At 29.8% G+C, this 22,724-nt stretch overlaps 1 protein-coding gene, 1 long non-coding RNA gene and 1 other non-coding gene across 3 annotated transcripts; 1 reads left to right on the top strand and 2 right to left on the bottom strand.

The window, feature by feature from the left end:
- Positions 1-473: 473 nt before the first annotated feature.
- LOC132938862 (uncharacterized) lies at positions 474-4,165 on the bottom strand. Its single transcript, XM_061005861.1, has 3 exons — positions 3,769-4,165; positions 1,543-1,716; positions 474-745 (listed from the first exon to the last, which is right to left on the bottom strand). Exons 1-3 carry the CDS (start codon positions 4,163-4,165, stop codon positions 474-476), a joined length of 843 nt encoding a protein of 280 aa, XP_060861844.1.
- An 8,981-nt stretch (positions 4,166-13,146) lies between these two features.
- On the bottom strand, positions 13,147-17,621 carry LOC132938389 (uncharacterized). Its single transcript, XR_009663908.1, has 3 exons — positions 17,477-17,621; positions 14,912-15,039; positions 13,147-13,269 (listed from the first exon to the last, which is right to left on the bottom strand). It is a non-coding gene; the product is annotated as an uncharacterized LOC132938389 (long non-coding RNA).
- Positions 17,622-21,179: 3,558 nt separating this feature from the next.
- On the top strand, positions 21,180-21,302 carry LOC132939984 (5S ribosomal RNA). The gene has a single exon (XR_009664038.1). It is a non-coding gene; the product is annotated as a 5S ribosomal RNA (ribosomal RNA).
- Positions 21,303-22,724: the final 1,422 nt, after the last annotated feature.

Genomic DNA, 22,724 nt, shown 5'->3' with positions numbered 1-22,724 from the left:
TTAAAATCATAAAAAAAAAATTGAAGAGAGGTGTTGGAGCCGCCAACAGGCAAATAGATTTAAGAAAACAAAAAAAAAATTTGGAAAAAAATTTACAGTAGAAACACACATTACGAAGTTCAAACTAAAATGTCCTCACCAAATCTTAAACGGAAAAAACTATTCAAAATATTTAGTTCTGTTGAAGTACACAGATATACAGAAGTTAAAAGGTAAATAATAATATAATCGGATATATATAATATAATAATAAGTATAATGATACGATGTACAATAGTGTTACGAGGCGTAATATAAATCAACGACTAACTATGTATACCCGGCTACACTACGCAGGACATATAATATGCTGTAGTATATAAAAATGTATAGTCAGCGTCTGATGAACTACAGTGTGAATATATTACTTATACACTACATTATATAGGGTGTTTTGTTTATAATTCCAACACTTTCCCTTAAACAATATACCCTTATACATCAATATTTATAACTCCTAACATCTCCCTTAGCTCATTGAACCGCGTTCGTGGAGTTGGTTTTGTCATAATGTCCGCAATCTGCTCCTTGCTGGATATGTACTCCAATGAAAACAATCCCTCATTGAACTTTTCTCTTATATAGTGGTAGCGAACATCTATGTGCTTCGTTCTTCTATGAAACTCTGGATTTTTTACGAGTTTAATCGCACTTTGATTGTCTCCATACATTGTTGGCACCGTTTTTGGCTGGTCCAGCAATTTACCTAAAAACAATTTTAACCAAGTTAATTCTTGTACTGCTTGACTTAAAGCTATGTACTCTGATTCAGTTGTGCTAAGGCTAACACACTGTTGACGACGTGAACTCCATGCTATACTTCCAGATCCTAATGTAAATACTGACCCTGATGTTGATCTTCTTGTATCCAAGTCACCTGCATAGTCAGCATCACTGTATCCTTTTAACATGAGTTTTTGTCTAGAACTAAATACCAATCCAAAATTAATAGTTCCCTTTAAATATTTTAAAATTCGTTTCACTGCTGTCCAGTGTTGTTCCTTTGGATCCTCGATGTATCTACTAACTAGATTTACTGAAAAAGTTATGTCCGGTCTTGTAATCTGACTGAGATATAATAAGCTTCCGACTGCTTCACGATATGGGACTTTACTAGTAAATTAGTATTTTGTTGCTTGTCATCTAATGAATGTTGAGGGTCTGCTGGTATTTGAACTGATTTTGCTTCAGTCATATTGAACTTCTCCAATACTCTTTTACAATACAACCCTTGGTGCATTACAATTGATCCATCAGATTTTCGCTCAATTTCTGTACCTAAAAATTGATTCAATTCTCCTTCGGTAATATTGAAATGTTGTCTCAAATATTCAATTAATGCATATACATCCTGACTCAATGTAGCTGCAACTAGACCATCATCAACAAATATAGCGACGATTAATACTTTGTTATTTTCTCTATTAACAAAAACACAGGGATCTGCTTTTGTTTCTAATAGATTAAAGTTAAGAAGAAATGCTTTGAACTTTATGTTCCAACATCGTGGTGACTGCTTTAGGCCATATAAACTGCGTTGAAGTCTGCACACCATTTCGGTACCATCGTTGAACCCTTCTGGTTGTCTCATGTAAATTTCTTCGTCCAAATCTCCATATAGAAAGGCTGTTTGAACGTCAAATTGTCGAAGTTGTAATTGTTCTGCTGCTGATATAGCTAATATAGACCGAATTGAATCGAACTTTACTACAGGACTAAAGGTTTCATTAAAATCAATACCGAACATTTGACTATACCCTTTTGCTACTAGCCTAGCCTTGTATCGATCAACACGTCCATGAACATTATATTTTGTTTTATACACCCAACCACAATTTACAATAGTTCTGTCCTTAGGTAAACTTACGAGCGACCATGTTCCGTTTTGTTCAAGAGATTCCATTTCATTGTTCATGGCTTCTATCCATTTTTCTGAATTTTGTGACTCCACCGCTTCCTTGAAATTCACTGGATCGGATTCGACTACGAAAAAGGCTGAATTATCATAACGTAATGGTTTCTTAATATTACTTCTGTCTCGCAAGTTGTACACGTTGACATTTGATCCATTTTCTTGTTCATGTTCTTGTTTTTCATTGTCATCTACACTTATTGACCCAAATTTATTTTCCATGACTTCATCTCCTTCTGATGTATTGCTGTGTTCTAAAGAGCCATCTTTGTGTAACCTAAGAACATCAATGTTATTACTATCATTTAAATTATTAGAACATTCTACACGTTGGTCATTTACAACACTTTTATCCTTGAAAATAACGTCTCTACTAAGTGACACCTCGTTATTTTCTTTATACCAAATACGATACCCTTTTGAAGTTTCTGAATATCCAACAAAGTATCCTTTTCGACTTTTTGCATCCCACTTCTTTCGTCGTTGTTTTGGAACTAAACTATATGCATTTATTCCAAATTCTACGAACTTTTCTATTTTAGGAAGTTTATCAAACCATAACTCATATGGAGTTTTACATACTTTCCCTGAATTACCAGTATAATTGAATGAGAACACTACTGTATTGACTGCTTCTGCCCACAGTGATTTTGGAAAATTCTTGGCATAGATCATTGTTCTGGCTGCCTCACAAATAGTCCTCATTGAACGTTCAGCTCTTCCATTTTGTTCAGGAGTATAAGGTACACTTGTTTCATGCTTTATTCCAAAAATATTTAGAATTGATTGAACTTCAGAATTCTTATATTCTAATCCACAGTCACTTCTAATAGTTTTAATAATATTTTTAGTTTGAGTTTTAACCATACTCAGAAAACAATTAAGTTTATCTTTAACCTCAGATTTATGTTTCATAAAATAAACATAAGTATATTTAGAATAATCATCTTTAAAAATAATGAAATATCTTTTACCTCCTAATGAATTCTCTTCCATGGGTCCACATACGTCGCTGTGTATTATTTGCCCTGGTTCAATAGTTATTGTTTCGCTCTGAGTGAACGTCTCCTTATGCTGTTTGCCATAGATGCATGGTTCACAGAATAACTGTCCTTGTATATCTGTAAATTGTATTTGATTGTGTTTTAAATACTCACGGACATGTTTGACATTCTGATGACATAGTATTTTGTGCCAGTGTTCTAATGTTAATTTCTTAACTGCAACGTTAGCACAGTGTCCAATTTCCTGTGAAATATCTGTTTTGATTAGCATTGAAAACAATTTATTCTCACGAACACCGACTGCAATTACACGATTATCCATTTTAAATGTACAACCTTTACTGTCTGTCACCATTGTAATTCCTTTATCAAGGCATGCCCCACAAGAAAATAAATTTACTTTTATATCAGGTACATATAAAACATTTTTTAAGTAGCCTTTTATCCACTTATTGTTAACATAAGTATGAATATTTATGTTACCTTTTCTGACTGCCATAATGTGCTTACCATCTCCAATACGTACAGGCGAATGCACATCAAAATTTTTATAATCGACGAACCACTCTTTCCGATTTGTCATGTGGTCGCTCGCACCTGAGTCCACATACCATTTGTCTGAGTCGTCGATTTCTTCAATTTTTCTTTGTACACCAATAAGCGCCAAACCGGAAGTTGATTTCTTTTCTTCTTGTTCCCTTTTGAATATCCTGCAGTCCCTTTTCCAGTGTCCTGGTTTTTTACAGTGGTTGCATTTTCCTGGTTTTGTATTATCATTTTTGTTCCCGTATTTTTGACTTTTAATATACTTGCCTTTGTTTGCAGTCAAAGCAATACTTTCAGCACCATCATTACGGACCTCCTGTCCTTGCACTTGTCGTGTTTCTTCCACCATCAATCGAGTGGTTAACTGTTCTAGCGTTCTATTTGTACTATTCATTGAGTCCCATGCACTGTAGAAGTGCCTATAGCTATCAGGTAATGTCATCAAAATTTTTGTAATCAACATTGATTCTGAGATAGGTTCTCCCAATTGTTTTAGTTGTCTACTTAGATTTTCTAGTTTCGAAATATGACCGGCTATATTGTCCTTAGGATCCATTGTATAACGATAGAATTTTTGTTGTACTATTGTTATGCTTGTGTCCGACATCTGTTCGTACACACTAAGTAATTTGTTCCACATACCATTTGCTGTGTCACAGTTCATAATGTATTGTAGAGGTTGTTCATCTAGCGAAGTGACGATACATTTTTGAGCCTTATTATCTGCCCTTTTCCATATTGAAAAATCAACACTATGCCTTTTTCTCGCTTCATCTTCAGTTTCATTACCGATTTCTGCTAAAATTGGTTTCTTTGATTTTCCTGTTACTACATCAAATATTTCAGCTGCATTCATGATAACCTTAATTTGAAATTTCCACATGTCCCAATTTGATGCATCTTTGAGTTTGTTGATTTTATATTGTTCGTTTTCCATATTTAAACAAAACGGAGATGTACACTATCTGCACACTAAGAAACGCACGCACACTACACTGCACTTACTTCGCGAATTATTATTGCTGTACACTGTCTGTACACAAAAAACACGCAATTCGTTAATCAATTATTATTTTACTAATTATTCACGACTTTATTATAAAGACCTTACTCTGGGCCCATAACCTGTTGAAGTACACAGATATACAGAAGTTAAAAGGTAAATAATAATATAATCAGATATATATAATATAATAATAAGTATAATGATACGATGTACAATAGTGTTACGAGGCGTAATATAAATCAACGACTAACTATGTATACCCGGCTACACTACGCAGGACATATAATATGCTGTAGTATATAAAAATGTATAGTCAGCGTCTGATGAACTACAGTGTGAATATATTACTTATACACTACATTATATAGGGTGTTTTGTTTATAATTCCAACAAGTTCATTGAAGAATTCTTCAAAGGGTACCAGATTAACAATGTTTAAATAATTTGGCTAGAGTTAAAAACATAAAAAAAAAATTGAAGGGAGGTGTTGGCGCCCGCAGGCAAATCGATTTTAGAAAACAAAAAAAAAAAATTGGAAAAAAATTTACAGTAGAAACACACATTACGAAGTTCAAACTAAAATGTCCTAACCAAATCTTAAACAGAAAAAACTATTCAAAATATTTAGTTCATTAAAGAATTCTTCAAAGGGTACCAGATTGACAATGTTTAAATAATTTGGCTAGAGTTGAAAACATAAAAAAAAAATTGAAGGGAGGTTTTGGCGCCCGCAGGCAAAAAGATTTTACTGTATGAATACTCATTACAAAGTACATACTAAAATGCCCAGAATCTTAACCAGAAAAAACTATTCAAAATATTTAGTTCATTAAAGAATGATTATTCATGGGGCACCAAGTTATAAATTTTCAAGTCAATACAAAATAATCAACTAGAGTTACAGTACTAAAAAAAAAAAATTGAAGGGAGGGGTTGGCGCCCGCAGGCAAATAGATTTTAGAAAACAAAAAAAAAATTTGGAAACAAATTTAAAAAAAACTATTCAAAATATTAAGTTCATTAAAGAATTATTCAAAGGGTAACAGATTGTCAATGTTTAAAAAATTTGGCTAGAGTTAAAATAAAAAAAAAAAATGAAGGTGTTGGCACCCGCAGGCAAATCGATTTAAGAAAACAAAAAAAAAATTTGGAAAAAAATATTATTGTAGGAATACACATTACAAAGTCTATACAAAAAATTCAACTAGTCACATAACAAAAAAAAATTGAAAGAGGGTGTTGGCGCCCGCAGGCAAAAGCATTTTAGAAAACAAAAAAAAATTTAAAAAAAAAATATTATTGTAGGAATACACATTACAAAGTCTATACAAAAAATTCAACTAGTCACATACCAAAAAAAAACCTAACCTAAGGTGGGTGTGGGCGCCCGCAGGCAAAAGCATTTTAGAAAACGAAAAAAAATTGAAATTAAAAACTTCAAACTAAAATTCAAAACCTAACCTAACCTAAATCGAAGGAGGGTGTTGGCACCCGCAGGCAAAAGCATTTTACAAAGAATACTCATTACAAAGTACAAACTAAAATGCCCAGAAACTTAAACAGAAAAAACTATTCAAAATATTTAGTTCATTAAAGAATTATTCAAAGGGTAACAGACTGTCAATGTTTAAAAAATTTGGCTAGAGTTACAGTACTAAAAAAAAAATTGAAGGGAGGAAGTGGCGCCCGCAGGCAAATCGATTTTAGAAAACAAAAAAAAAATTTGGAAAAAAATTTAGAAAAAACTATTCAAAATATTAAGTTCATAAAAGAATGATTATTCATAGGGCACCAAGTTATCAATTTTAAAGTCAATACAAAAGATTCAACTAGAGTTACAGTAATAAAAAAAAAAAAATTGAATCGAGGGGTTGGCGCCCGCAGGCAAATAGATTTTACTGTATGAATACTCATTACAAAGTACAAACTAAAATGCCCGGAATCTTAAACAGAAAAAACTATTCAAAATATTTAGTTCATTAAAGAATTACTCAAAGGGTACCAGATTTTCAATGTTTAAAAAATTTGGCTAGAGTTAAAATCAAAAAAAAAAAATTGAAGAGAGGTGTTGGCGCCCGCAGGCAAATCGATTTTAATAAACAAAAAAAAATTTAGAAAGAAATTTAGAAAAAACTATTCAAAATATTTAGTTCATTGAAGACTGATTATTCATGGGGCACCAAGTTATCAATTTACAAGTCACTACAAAAAATTTAACGTTTGAATACACATTACATAGTACAAACTAAAATGCCCAGAAACTTAAACAGAAAAAACTATTCAAAATATTTAGTTCATTAAAGAATTATTCAAAGGGTAACAGACTGTCAATGTTTAAAAAATTTGGCTAGAGTTGAAATCATAAAAAAAAAATGAAGGGAGGTGTTGGCGCCCGCAGGCAAATCGATTTTAGAAAACAAAAAAAAAATTTGGAAAAAAATTTAAAAAAACTATTCAAAATATTAAGTTCATAAAAGAATGATTATTCATAGGGCACCAAGTTATCAATTTTAAAGTCAATACAAAAGATTCAACTAGAGTTACAGTAATAAAAAAAAAAAAATTGAATCGAGGGGTTGGCGCCCGCAGGCAAATAGATTTTACTGTATGAATACTCATTACAAAGTACAAACTAAAATGCCCGGAATCTTAAACAGAAAAAACTATTCAAAATATTTAGTTCATTAAAGAATTACTCAAAGGGTACCAGATTTTCAATGTTTAAAAAATTTGGCTAGAGTTAAAATCAAAAAAAAAAAATTGAAGAGAGGTGTTGGCGCCCGCAGGCAAATCGATTTTAATAAACAAAAAAAAATTTAGAAAGAAATTTAGAAAAAACTATTCAAAATATTTAGTTCATTGAAGACTGATTATTCATGGGGCACCAAGTTATCAATTTACAAGTCACTACAAAAAATTTAACGTTTGAATACACATTACATAGTACAAACTAAAATGCCCAGAAACTTAAACAGAAAAAACTATTCAAAATATTTAGTTCATTGAAGACTGATTATTCATGGGGCACCAAGTTATCAATTTACAAGTCACTACAAAAAATTTAACGTTTGAATACACATTACATAGTACAAACTAAAATGCCCAGAAACTTAAACAGAAAAAACTATTCAAAATATTTAGTTCATTAAAGAATTATTCAAAGGGTAACAGACTGTCAATGTTTAAAAAATTTGGCTAGAGTTGAAATCATAAAAAAAAAATGAAGGGAGGTGTTGGCGCCCGCAGGCAAATCGATTTTAGAAAACAAAAAAAAAATTTGGAAAAAAATTTAGAAAAAACTATTCAAAATATTAAGTTCATAAAAGAATGATTATTCATAGGGCACCAAGTTATCAATTTTAAAGTCAATACAAAAGATTCAACTAGAGTTACAGTAATAAAAAAAAAAAAATTGAATCGAGGGGTTGGCACCCGCAGGCAAATAGATTTTACTGTATGAATACTCATTACAAAGTACAAACTAAAATAACCGGAATCTTAAACAGAAAAAACTATTCAAAATATTTAGTTCATTAAAGAATTACTCAAAGGGTACCAGATTTTCAATGTTTAAAAAATTTGGCTAGAGTTAAAATCAAAAAAAAAAAATTGAAGAGAGGTGTTGGCGCCCGCAGGCAAATCGATTTTAATAAACAAAAAAAAATTTAGAAAGAAATTTAGAAAAAACTATTCAAAATATTTAGTTCATTGAAGACTGATTATTCATGGGGCACCAAGTTATCAATTTACAAGTCACTACAAAAAATTTAACGTTTGAATACACATTACATAGTACAAACTAAAATGCCCAGAAACTTAAACAGAAAAAACTATTCAAAATATTTAGTTCATTAAAGAATTATTCAAAGGGTAACAGACTGTCAATGTTTAAAAAATTTGGCTAGAGTTGAAATCATAAAAAAAAAATGAAGGGAGGTGTTGGCGCCCGCAGGCAAATCGATTTTAGAAAACAAAAAAAAAATTTTCAAAAATATTTAGAAAAAACTATTCAAAATATTTAGTTCATTAAAGAATGATTATTCATAGGGCACCAAGTTATCAATTTTCAAGTCAATACAAAATATTTAACTAGAGTTACAGTACTAAAAAAAAAAATTGAAGGGAGGGGTTGGCGCCCGCAGGCAAATAGATTTTAAAAAACAAAAAAAAAATTTTGAAAAAAATTTACAGTAGAAACACACATTACGAAGTTCAAACTAAATTGTCCTAACCAAATCTTAAACAGAAAAAACTATTCAAAATATTGAGTTCATTAAAGAATTATTCAAAGGGTACCAGACCAGATTGTCAATGTTTAAAAAATTTGGCTAGAGTTAAAATCATAAAAAAAAAATTGAAGGGAGGTGTTGGCGCCCGCAGGCAAATCGATTTTAGAAAACAAAAAAAAAATTTGCAAAAAAATTTAGAAAAAACTATTCAAAATATTAGGTTCATTAAAGAATGATTATTCATGGGGCACCAAGTTATCAATTCTCAAGTCAATACAAAATATTTAACTAGAGTTACAGTACTAAAAAAAAAAATTGAAGGGAGGGGTTGGCGCCCGCAGGCAAATAGATTTTAGAAAACAAAATTAAATTTGGAAAAAAAATTAGATAAAACTATTCAAAATATTTAGTTCATTAAAGAATTATTATTCATGGGGCACCAAGTTATCAATTTACAAGTCACTACAAAAAATTTAACGTATGAATACACATTACATAGTACAAACTAAAATGCCCAGAAACTTAAACAGAAAAAACTATTCAAAATATTTAGTTCATTAAAGAATTATTCAAAGGGTACCAGATTGTCAATGTTTAAAAAATTTGGCTAGAGTTAAAATCATAAAAAAAAAATTGAAGGGAGGTGTTGGCGCCCGCAGGCAAATCAATTCTAGAAAACAGAAAAAAAATTTGGAAAAAATTTGACTGTAGGAACACGCATTAGGAGTACACGGGTACTCAGCGTACTCCCAGGTATAGCCGGTTAATCTTGAAAAATATTTATACAAAAAAATCTACTAGAGTTCAATGAATTGAAAAAAAAATTGTTTGAGAAATCTGTGTGAAATAACACTAAACAAAAGAATACGCTGGAAGCTAAATACTGCAATACGTATTAACTACAATCCAAAAACTAGGTATTGTTTACATTATAATAATACGAACAGTTATTATGATCAGAGGTGTAACACCATAATATATGTATTAGAAAATGTATAAAAACGAATGTAATTTATAAAGGATACAAAAAAATTAATTCAGAAAAAGGTCCTGCACGGACTCTATTATGTGATTGTAATTTATGAAGGACACAAAATAATGTTTAATTTAAAATAATATTGTGTTTGGCTGGCCTGGATATCTGTTTTAGTCTTTGTAAATATGTGCGGAAAAAAATTTGATATAGTACAATGTAAAAAAATGTGGAAAGAAAACCCTGAGAATTCTTTGACAGTAGGATAATAAAACACAAAACTATATATTAAATTAAAACTATTGATTTTATACATTTTCTATTTACAAAAGCTCATAAGTATTGAAAACCTTATAAAATCCTAAAAAAATTATATTTTGTTATATTTTTAAATACATTTTATAATTTGTTGTGTTAAAAAAATCATTATTTAATGTTGGCTGTATTTAAGTTTTTAATAACTATACTGGTACGACTCTAGCTGACAGTCTTTAAGACCGTGTTAAAAACTATAATAATTAGTTAACGTCTACTTTACTGTCCTATCCTAACCTAACCTAACATAACCAAATTAATAATATTTAAATATTTTCTTTCATTGTTATGTTTACAATATCGAATACCTTTATAGTTAGTAGAAAAAGATCATCGCAAAGCTCTCGACTAGTGATTGTAGTCGTCTATCATCACCATAGCTTCAACTAATCTTAGGTTTACCAATCTACCTTCTTATGACTAATTACATTAGGACACTTTGAATAAAAAGTTCCTGAGTTGCAGGTTGCCGAACTTATAAGTGATTGACTATCAAGTCGATCCTTAGATTGTTGACACCTTAGTTCCCCTCGAAGACCGCTTGTAAGACTATTATGTCCTATCCATTATGTTATATCTATATTATCTATGATGGAGCCATACCCAGCTCACTCGTGTAAACAATTTGAAGCACATAAAAGCGATTAACGCGTCTCTATTAATGATAATATGAAATCCCAGACCTGTCCCCCATACTCTGATATTAAGAGCCCAGCCCACCTTCATATTCTCTATGCAAAAAGTAAATTTAAGACAAATTTGTAAATCAATGCACAGTCTCTCTATTGTACTAATATTTGTGATTTCATTAATTTTCAGTATTTTGTATAATTAGATTGGGAAAACATAAGACAATATCATTTACAAGACTGTGACTAACACAATCATACTTTGATAAAAGTATATGATATAAGTACCTTCTATATTTGAATTCTTCGTTTTTTTCCCGGTACTTTATTGGTGGACGGCACTTTAACAACGGTCCCTCGATCTACTAAGGCAACCTTGAGGCATTTCCTTTTAGGAAATTAATTAAATTCTCAAACATAACTCTTAATTCAAGAGTTTGTAACTAATATAATATATGTTATGATATTTATGGACGACACTTGCACCATGGCCCCTCGATATAGTAATGTGGCGACCCGGCACATCTCTTTTAGATAAATGATTAAATACTTAATCAAGTCTTCCAATTTACTAAACTATGTTTTGTAGATAATTTGAAGAAAAATTTAAAATTGAAGAGAGACTGTGTGAATTAACAAAATTTGTGGTATGAAATGTTTATTTGAACACCTGTTATAATGTATTATATTGAACTTAAGTTAATTTTTTATAATGTACTATAGTAAACATTTGAACGTTTATTACAATATACGTATATTATACATATATTTCAAGTATGATTTTTTTTAGTTTTTTTTTTTGATAGTTACCTACTTACTACAATTTATTTTATTACAGATGGCTTTTATGATTTGTTTGAACTCTTAGTACGTATTTTTTTGGGGAGATCCCTATTATTACAACACCGTTACCAATATGCGTTTTTTTCTGGTTAGTTAATATAATTGCATGTTTTCATGATTTCTTCGTATTTATGCTTATTTTCTTAAAATGTTTTTATATTTTCGGTTCATCCGTTACCTACCTACCAAGTGTGTAAATAAAGAATTTTTTTTGTAAACCAATTTGAATTATTATTTATTAATTTAAAAAAATTTTAATAAAAACGTTTTCATTCAGTATTTTTTTGAATATTTTATTATTTTTAATATTTTTGAATATTTCAGTGCATATATTTGCCTGTTTTTAGTGCATACATGCAGGCAAATATTTAACACTTAAGAGGATGTCAGATTTTTAGCGCACCATTTATTTCTCTCTCCGACCCACGCACAATCATTTTAGTGTTTTCTTAATCGTACATTTGGTATGCTACGCGTGGGTCAAAGATGGAAAACAAATAGTGCGCTGACATCCCCACCAGCAACACGAGTGAGCTGGGTATGGCTCCATCATAGATAATAGAGATATGGATAGGACATAATATCAGCGGTCTTCGTCCTTCGAGGGGAACAATTGAGGCCAAATAAAGTATACTCATATCGAGTATCGACTATCAATATAAAGGAGCCTCAATTGCCTTCCCCTCCGGGAACGCGGCCTCAAATGTATTTAACATAGGCGTGGACTATCCATGGTGTCAACAATTAGAGGATCAACTTGATAATCAAACACTTAAGTTCGGCAACCTCAGGATCTTTTTATTCAAAGTGTACTAATGAGTCATAAGAAGGTTAGTTAGGTAAACCTATGGTTAGTTGCAAGCTAGTGGTCTTTGCAATTCAAGATCTTATCCTACGTATTCGGCATTGTTAACATAACTATAGTTATATTCTACCTTTACACTTTTTCTTCCCCCGTCTCTCACAGCTATATACAGGTTCAGCCACTCTCATTCCACACCTCCATATGATAGGTATTCTGTCTATCCATCTCTTCTTCAGTCTTCTCGCCCCTCATTTCCCACCTAAATTAACTAACTTCTATAGCCACTCTCACTATCTCTTATCAAACTGTGACCGAACCACCTAAACCGATTCTCTCTTGTTTTCACCACAATATGTACACTCCCTACACTACCCTTAATTAATTAATTTCTTATTCTATCCTCTTTTGTACCTTAACACCTTACTTATTATTCTCGTATCTGCTACCCTCACTCCACTTACCTACCCTAACCTTACATTTCTTTTTCATCTTTCCCTTTCATACACCAAACATTCTGAAATCCTGTTGACCCATTTCCTTATCTTCGCCATATTACACACTACCTAATTCCTATTCACCCAGTCTCTAGTTACCTACAAGTCATCGTACTTGATTATCGGTGAAAATATTTAAATATCATTGAGCGAATTCCCTACTCGAAAGAATTGCTTAAAAAAATATCATACCTCACCAATTTTCTAATTTTGAACACGACTTTATTGATAGCCCGAATAGTGTTATACCGGTATAGTTACAATACAAATATTGAAAAATTTCGGGCAATACATCCCCTGATCAATTAACTATAATAAAAAAAACCTACTGAGAAATAAGAAAATACATACCCCGTGACGGAATCGAAATCTGCTACGAAACTTAGTCTTCAAAACACTGAAACGTTCACACATTTCAATCTGCTTATGATATATTATTCCCAGTTTGAAAATGTTCACTGACGAATACCATTTCTGAAATAACACGCATCTTATGCAGTAAAATGTTCTACAATATTCTAATGACCTAGTTACAGTCTACAGGTATTATATAAACCTACCAATAAATACCTAATATTAATTTGTATTACACAGAGTTTGTATGTTTAAATGTTGTATTCAAAGATTTATTAGTTTTATTTTTATACCTAACAAAAATTACATTTATTCACAGGTCAGTTATCAACTAGAACTCGACTACGAGTAAGACAGCGTTTGGATTGTTCAGACTGGCGTATAATTTATTATTATTATACATTGCGCCTTTGGTAGGCAGTAGTAAACGTATATGCTTCTACGTTACTTAGTTAACAGAATTTCCGCGACAATAAATATTTAATTCAAGTCTAAAAAGTAAATGTAAGACCAAAATAATATAAAAACAAACTTATGCATAAACATCGACTCTTCCAGTGAAACCTAGCTGTACTGCAGCACACGCTGTCGTCGAAGAAACAGCTATCTTCATCCGTCTACATCTCGCTCCATCTCCATCTCTCTCTAAATCTCGCTAATTGAAACTTATCTAGTATACAGTGACGTGGTGTTCGATGAAAAAGATTGAAATAAGATAAAAATACATATTTTTTTGGTTTTGAATATGAAAGCTGTGAGATGATCGATATGAATTTTGTGAGAATTCTAGAGGTACTAGAAAACTGAGACGAGTGTGTTGAATGAAATAAATTAAAAAATTGATTAACACAACAATCGGTTAAAAATTAATTTAATTCAAATAATGAGATGAACCTTATTAGATCATTCCAGAACAAGCCCCCAGTTGTTGGTCGCATGCCAATTTTAACCATATACTAGACCACAAGTTTATAGACATTCTATAATGTATTCTCCTGCCGGTGACACTGTTGGGGAAAATATATTTTTTTAGTAATTAAATTACGATACGAATTATAAATTACGTAGGTACTTGTCCAATACTCGACTACCAGAATTAAAATTAAAGAATGTGATATACCTAGGTAACCTATCGATAGATTCTAAAACAGATACTTAACCTAGGCACAAATAATATCACAATATCAAATAGTGAAATGTGAAAATTTGAAGAAAATTTCCCTTAGGTATATCCCGTAAAACCCCCCCAAAAAAACGTACGTTTGAGGTGTTATCTTAAACCCCAAATATTTAATGCCCGTATCCCGTATCCATAGAAAATGTATGTTTCACATTTAACGAAAACTAAAACTATCGTGACGGAACTGAATTACGAAGAACGTATAAGACAAAAATAATCGTCACCAAGTGATAGGTATAATCTGCTATAGTGCTATGTACTTACAAATCATATTAAATAACATTAATCATTATGTATTTTCTTATTTTGTTAGGTAGGCATAAAAACCTACCTTCCTACTTATAAAAGCATTACCTAATCATTGATTTAAAATTTTAAAAATTATTCTACTATAACAATAAATTAACAGTTGTAGGCAAAGTATTATAATTTAAGGTATTTTTCATAATATCCTAATTTTTGTACACCTATAACAACTGGATTTTAAAGACTACTCTACGTCTAGCTGGTATATAAGTTTGTCTGACAATCAATATTTACATTAAGTCTACCGCTTCAACAGAGTAGGAGGACAAAACTTACGTAATTATTTATTCTTCCGGCGAAACGCGTTCCCTTCGAGTGTATAATAATGTCTAGTGTCAGAGCTGTGCATCTCCGCCAAGGAAAATGCAGCGCGCGTCTTCATATCTCCGATCCAAAAGTTCAGTCTGGAAGTATTGAGATTAATGACATTTATAAAAATAGGCACCTAGTTTAATAACCAGAATGGAACGAAATATGTGAGTACGTATTGGAATCGCTGTTCGTCTCAGACGATTGTCATTTGCCATAGATTATTTATAATTATAACCTCACCGTTCTAATCATAGAAAATATATATATGGTCCTAACCGATGGATGATGGATATTTTTACATTATCTTCAAAAAAACATTTATTTGTTTCTACTAGACGCAAATGCGGTAAATTGAATTCAACTTTATAATATAGATAACGGTTTTTTTTACTTGGTAACCATTCATTTATTACTTGGTTTATTAAAAAATTCTAATTGATATAAAATAGTAATTGAATAAAAATAGTTTTATTGATCCCAATATTTAAAAATAATGTTTCGAATAAAATAATAAAAAAAATTTAAGAAATACCTATTAATTAATATGTATTACCTAAATAACAAAATAACTAAATAAATTCGTAGCTTAATAAAATGTCCAGAAAAATTAAAAGTCCAATTTAAACGAATATAAAATATAATTTAGATAGGTGTATAGGTAGTGAATAAGTTATATTTTGAGTTTCATTATAGGACATCAGTCAATCAGATGCTATTTAATATTTTAAAATAAAAAACTTCGACAGTAATTCCATATTGGCAAGTGTTGTTTTCTATAACTGAAGACCGAAGTTATAGTATCGAGCATAATCGGTACGTAAAAAAATATAAATATAATTTAAAAAAATTACCTTTATTTAATTGTATTTAATTTTTTTTTAATAAGTTTTTATAATATTGACTTCAACCCATATAAATGTTCTAATTTCATTTTTCAATTCGTTGATAATATATGAAACGAATTCTTTGCTTGGAAAGCAATGTTTAGAAAATTCAGAAAATGCAGTTTATATTTAAATCCGTGGCCTAATTATAAATAATAATTTCTGATGCATTGATGCTGAAGAGTGAGAGAGGTGCACTATCAGCCGAACCGAAATCTAACATCTTAAACACTTAATATAAACAATTTTTCACACACGCGTCATGGTATGAAAATAAAAAATATTTATAATTAATATTTATACCGATTTTCTACCGATTTATACCGATCTTCTATATTAATAATAATTATAAATATATAGCAATAACAAATCATTTTTGAGTAGCGGCCAACCGGGAAAGTTCCCAGTATTCCGCCGGCCCAGTCCGCTCCTGGTTCATATTGTAACCGAAAAATCTAAATAATCTATTATAAACACAGTTACTTTTTACAGATATTATAAGTTAAAATTTGGACGAAATTACATATTAAAACCAAAAATAACGATTTTAGTTATTTTGTTGTAATTTAAAAATAGTAAGTATTCGCGGATTTATGAAACTTTTAGAGTATATTATTACAATTTATAGACACGATGACACTTTCAAATGTTATTATTTGGGCAAAAATGACTTTAACCTACTATTGTAGGTGCTAATGTCTAATAGTAAAATAAATTACTTTAATCTCAATATTATTTATTAGTTAACGATGTCTTTGCTCAAAATCGTTTTTCGTTTGTCGTTTTGTATTTTAATAATTTATACATAGATATATTATTATTACTAATAATTATAGTAGGTGTGTTTGTTTTATTTCATTAATTAATTTAATACTATACCAATAAATTATATATTAATTAATAATTTTTGAAACATTGTGTTCGAAAAAATAAAAATAAATGTGATTTTAATTAGTCTTGTAATGTACCTACCTATATGTAAAAAATAAATAAATATAATAATAACTATTGAACTTTTAGGGACATAATAGGTAACACATTCGTGTATGTAGTATTACACTATTTATATAGGTATATTTATATACCTATACAAGTATATGAGTAGAATAGTAGATACATTATTCATAAGTGCGCACACGGCAGGATAGGCTGCAGTTGACCATTCCGTGAATATTACTTTTATGTGTGCATGGTTATACGGCCCTAATCCCTATGATATAGAATATAGATATTAGGTGAACAATAGAAGTTAAGTATGTGACACTAAATTAATAGTTACCTATAACTTATAATAACGTTTATTTGGAAAAAAAAATTACCAGTTATTAATTAAAATTGTATCTTATGACTATTATCAGTTATAAGCTATAACATATATTTCTATAAATTAAACCAGAACATATATATATATTTATATATATTGAGTACCCTATAAAGGTATGCACCTATTAATTATAATTATTCTACGAACAGGGACTGGAAAAACGACGACGACGTTTATATCTCGCGTATTTTATACATTTCTAGTCCGGAACTAAAATATGCGCCTACAACACTTGGATAGCACATTTTTCGTAACATTAAATATTTGTTTTAAGTCTTAAAAGTAAATTTAAGCCCCAAAAGAATATAAAAACAAACTTACTTTAATTATCGACTCCTTCGGCGGAATCCGTGACGTGTGTGAATTGCGACGCCCATGAGGAAACGCTCCAGAATACAGCCAGAACTTAGAATATCTTCTTTGCTTATTGAAATTTTAGAATTTTTAGTCGAATGTGTCTTCTGCAACGACTCTGAGATTTGCCATAGATAAATAAATAAATGATAGATATTATACTAGGTAGCAATTTATTGTTTGTATTAGTACCTACACCATAATAGGGAACTAAAATTTTGTAAATGATGTACAAATGTATTTTTGGTGTTTTAAGGCTGCTGTAAGATCAATTTATGAGAACCCTTGCATTAAATTGTTAGGATTATTTGATATTATTTGATATGAATAATTATTTTATTACATATAGGTAAGTCGATCAGAAACCATATTTACACTGAATGTTAATAGTAAAAAGCTATTAAAATATCTATTATTTGTATTTATTTGTTAATAATAATTAAGACTTAAATATTAGCAGTAATCTTGTTCCTTTCACAAAATGTTTTTTAATTATTTTTAATTTAATTTACATTTATTTTATACGTTTGGCATTTATCCCAAAGTTATCTCTGAATAATAATTCAATGATTCAATTTAATAGTTACATTATATGGATTATAAAAACTACAGTTTCCAGCTTCTACTACAACATTGTTTTATGTTTTTAATTTTTTAAATTCAGTCTGCACCTTGTGTCGGTGATTTTACACGTAATATAATAAAATTGATACTAGTGATGAGTAGGTACCTGATTGTTTAATCAAATTATTTACACGATTTCAATAAAAAAATATCTATGAAGTATAAACATCCGCATTTCTATTAACTATAAATTCATAATTGTATGAGCTATACATGTTACATATATTTTTCGAAAAAATTATTTAAAAAAACAAGAATAATTCCTATTTTACGCCTAATTTAAGTCTAAAAAGTAAATGTAAAATAGTAGGTAATAATATGAAAACAAACTTACTCGTAAACATCTACTCTTCCGGTGAAACGTAGCTAGAGTGCCGCCATCGCCGAAGAAACAGCCATCTTCATCCATCTCCATCTAATCATCTCACTCCGATGAACCGAAACTTGAGAGTATCGAAATACTTTATGAAAATAACCTGATCATAATGAAATTTGCGAGTTTTTATTAAAACTTACATTATAATATGTACGGTTTAACGAACTGTCTGTTTATATTAGTGGCTTATTGTTTTTTTGTTCACTGAAATCAAAATATACAATATATTATATTTATAATACAATAGTATTTGCTTAAATTATTAGAATTGTTAACCGTCGCCGACGAATTTCGACAATTGACGATTGCCATAGATATTATAAAATATATTGTTTATTATGATAAATCCATAGAACTTATATATTATAGTATTATCTAATACTATCAGTATTATCAGTACCTATACGGTATATTTATAAATCGTATGTTCTTTTACAGAAATCTTTGTCATCTGCAATGCACCTATTCTGGTTTTCTATTTCAATTATAGTTCGCATGCCAAATTTAACTATACAAACTGGTCCAGGCGCGGACTGGCTGGGATGCTGGGATGCTACAGCATCCCTTGCCCTAAAATATATTTGCCTAATATTATTTATTATATATTTAAAGACTCTAGACACCTAATGAACAACAGATTGTTACCAACTTACGATTACTAGTAATCTATAATATTGTACAACTTTGATTGAAAGTTTTTTGTAACTTGGTACTTATTTACGTGTTTAACGTATATTCAATATTTTTTCAAAACAAAATAAAATATATTAATATTTTATAAATAATCTACATGTATTAAATTCGCCCCAACAATTTATGTTATTTGTCCTTTAAATTGTGTAGTATCCCGTGCCCTATTTTACCAGTCCGCGCCTGAACTGGTCCGTAAGTTTATAGACATTCTAATACATTCTCCCCGCAGTGTCAATAGACACAGTGTTTGAGAAGTTATATTTTTTTGGTACCTAATTAATTTACAATATGAATTCAGAATTATTATAAGTTACCTATGTAGGTACTTGTCCAAAACTCTACTACCGGGAAGCTATTGGTATTTATGGTACAGCCTTACGAAGTTCACGATTTTCGGTGTTTTACGCACCCGTACAACGCTTAAAGTTTACCGAGCTTAAGTATAACAAATTAATTTTTTTTTTAATCTAGGTAAATCAACGTTTTAAAATTGATGATGCAAAAATAATTCTGACACCCACCCATGGTGGATTTACATAACAAGTCGAGGGATGTTTTTGATTTTAATTGTTCGAGCAAGCGCAGTGTGCGAGTGACAACACCGGATATTATATGAAAATACCAAAAAGTTCAATTAGCTATAATATAACTTAAAAATAAGATTGACCGCCAAATTCAGACTCTCTGTCGTTTTCAGTTAAGAACTAATGATTTTCGGCAATTAATTTTTGAAATATCGTTCATAATTCGTTGTAACTTGTAATTTATATACCTATTTTAAAAATATTATTCGTGGGTAATTGAAACGTCTAAAATGTATTATATTATATACAAATATGATAATAAACAAATAATAATAACTCAACTTAACCGGCTACGGTATTAATAATATTTAATAATATCAATATAAGTATAGTATACAATATCCTAGGCTGTCAAATCGTCCCCACTTGGAATCGTTTTTCGTATACAATGATATTATATCATTGAATTCAAATGTAACACTATCCATAACAGTCACCCACTTGTACCCTACTGTTCAGCAGAGTCACTTCCAAATTTTTTTTTTTTTAATTGACCTCCCTTCTTATTTAAATTCTGACAAACGAGTTTTGGTTAAGTATATACGGCCCTGTCTACGGCCAGTAAAACAATTAGGATTCTCGGGACACGGACAAAGTCAATGTATTGGACCCTGAGGTATATGTATACAATATTTGTTTATAGGTTACCTATACAAAAATAAATAATGATGGTGATTTTTTTTTTAAAAACCTAAAAAATTGTATGTGAAGGCCCACTGACCAGTGTATTGTTATTAAAATATAACTACACTTTTAGTGTTCTTTTTTTTATTATAAATATTAATTAAAGCTTTCTACACATATAAGTAACTCAATAACAATAAAACAATAAAACACTATAAAAATATAATTTTAAAGATAAATATAGGTATTATTATGGATAAATAGGGGCCCCTTGTTCTTCGACAACAAATTAGATAGCATGATAAATTATAAAAATAGATATTTTTATTTAATATATTTTATTTGATTTAAACATTAGATTACAATGCAATTATTTAAAAATTTAAAGTAGATGCTGTGCGCCGTCGGGGCCCCTTGAGCCAACGATGAGCAGCCCTCTACAGGGGCATTGCCCCGGCTGCCCCTGCGGTTGTTGCGGCACTGTTATGACTGGTAATTCAGTTATTGATATTATAATATATATTTATACTATTTGAAGAAAAAGAGCATATAACTAGAGCAGTAAAGCAATATATTATATATTACTATAGTTTAAGGATTATTAAGAGAATATTTTTGGATTTTATAGAACATATTAGAATCATATTTTAAACCTAATAATCCATTATTTACTTATAATTAACTTATATTATTGTAATATAATATAAAAACATGAATAACATTTTGTTAGATAGTTTATTTAAATATTATAATTTTTCAACTTACATTCGCCAACGACCATACCACGTTGAATACACCAGTTCTCGTCCGATCACTGAAGTTAAGCAACGTCGGGCGTAGTTAGTTAGTACTTGGATGGGTGACCGCTTGGGAACACTACGTGCCGTTGACTTTTTTTGCTTTTTTTATAAACTTTATTTCTTTATTTATTAAAAGAAAAAAATTTAAGTAAAATTTGTCGATTTCAGTTCATACAAATGATTTAAACTTACGTGCCATTCACTCCAAATTCCCTTAGTCCCTACATCCTTGTTTTGTCAATATAAATAATGTCCATCGCGTTTACAATCATTAACAATTCATAACTTTCTTCATTTAATTTTGTTTAGTTCGCCAAAGCATTCTAGCCAATTAATATACCTACTTTCACTAATTATACCTACTTGTCTTATTCTGTACTGAAACGTAATCATATAGAATATAATATGCCTGTTATTATTGATTAATGTATTATGTATTAATTGTATACCTTACGCACCTTTACAAGTCATTATATTATTTTTTTGTTATCGCTATGAACGTTTTGTATGTCAAAATAAATGCCATTCGATTTTATGTATCAATACTCAATTTAGTCGTCGTTTGCCTTTGCTCTTTGCATATGCAGTGAAATCTCGATAACTCGAATCGATGACAGGCACAAAAAAAAATTTAAAAAATTAAAAAACACACATTGTAAAATCAATACATTCATCGCTTCGCTCAGAATCTAAAATAGAATCTATTTTAAATATATAGACAAAAATAATTTAACCACAAGTTAAATTAAACGCTTACTTTTGAATATTATTATTTTAATTTAACACCAATATTTAAATAAGTTTAAACACTGATAATTTTTATGAGGCATAAAAATTAATTTTAGACTGATTGGACTTTATTTTGTGGTCTGTCGTCATATTTCGGAGCAGTAAAAATACTAAGATTTTCAACTTTAATATCTTTTCTAGTTGGTAGTTTGTAGTGTCAAAAAGTAACATATTCTCCGTACTAGTTTTAATAGTTTTAATTAATAAGTAACCAAGTTTTCGACAAAATCTATTCTCTTATTTTTTTTAAATTAAAAAACCAATAACCGTATATCTTGAACTGTTCACCAAAATATGTTTATATTAGCAATTTCTATGCATGGAATAATTTTCAAAATATTTTAACTCTTTTTGAGAACTTTAGAAATTTTAAATTTTCGAATTTTTTTGTTGTTTTTTAATAATTGTTGATAAAAACTTTTGCTTTGTCAAAAACATTGAACATTTAATACAAAGTGTAACATTAGTTCTTATTACTGGAAGAAAAAAAAGTTGAGGGTCCCTCATATGTTTTTTGTGAGTGTTTTAAGTTTTTTACAATTATTGTTCATATTTTTTAAAATTAAGTTCATAATTCATATTCAATGGTATTATTTAATTAATTGGTCATTACAATAAAACAAACATTGACACTGACTATTACAGACACCATGTCATGTTTTGAATTTATTAAAGCTATTATTTTTGTAAAATAGAAAAATAAGATAAAACAAACTGATAATTTA

Source organism: Metopolophium dirhodum, chromosome 2 (genome assembly GCF_019925205.1).
Source record: "Metopolophium dirhodum isolate CAU chromosome 2, ASM1992520v1, whole genome shotgun sequence".
Taxonomy (NCBI): Eukaryota; Metazoa; Arthropoda; class Insecta; order Hemiptera; family Aphididae; genus Metopolophium; species Metopolophium dirhodum.
The sequence above is the reverse complement of the archived record's forward strand: the minus strand, read 5'-3'. Positions and strand labels throughout refer to the sequence as shown.

Bases quoted from the DNA above. Each gene is read 5' to 3' on its own strand.
- LOC132938862 (XM_061005861.1), bottom strand. From the start codon at position 4,165: ATGAACTGTGACACAGCAAATGGTATGTGGAACAAATTACTTAGTGTG. The intron at 1,717-3,768 runs GCAAGTATATTA...GGTCTATATTAG, and splicing joins TGCTTTGACTGCAAACAAAG to CTATATCAGCAGCAGAACAA. The intron at 746-1,542 runs GTTGGAACATAA...AATTGTTTTTAG, and splicing joins CCTAAAGCAGTCACCACGAT to GTAAATTGCTGGACCAGCCA.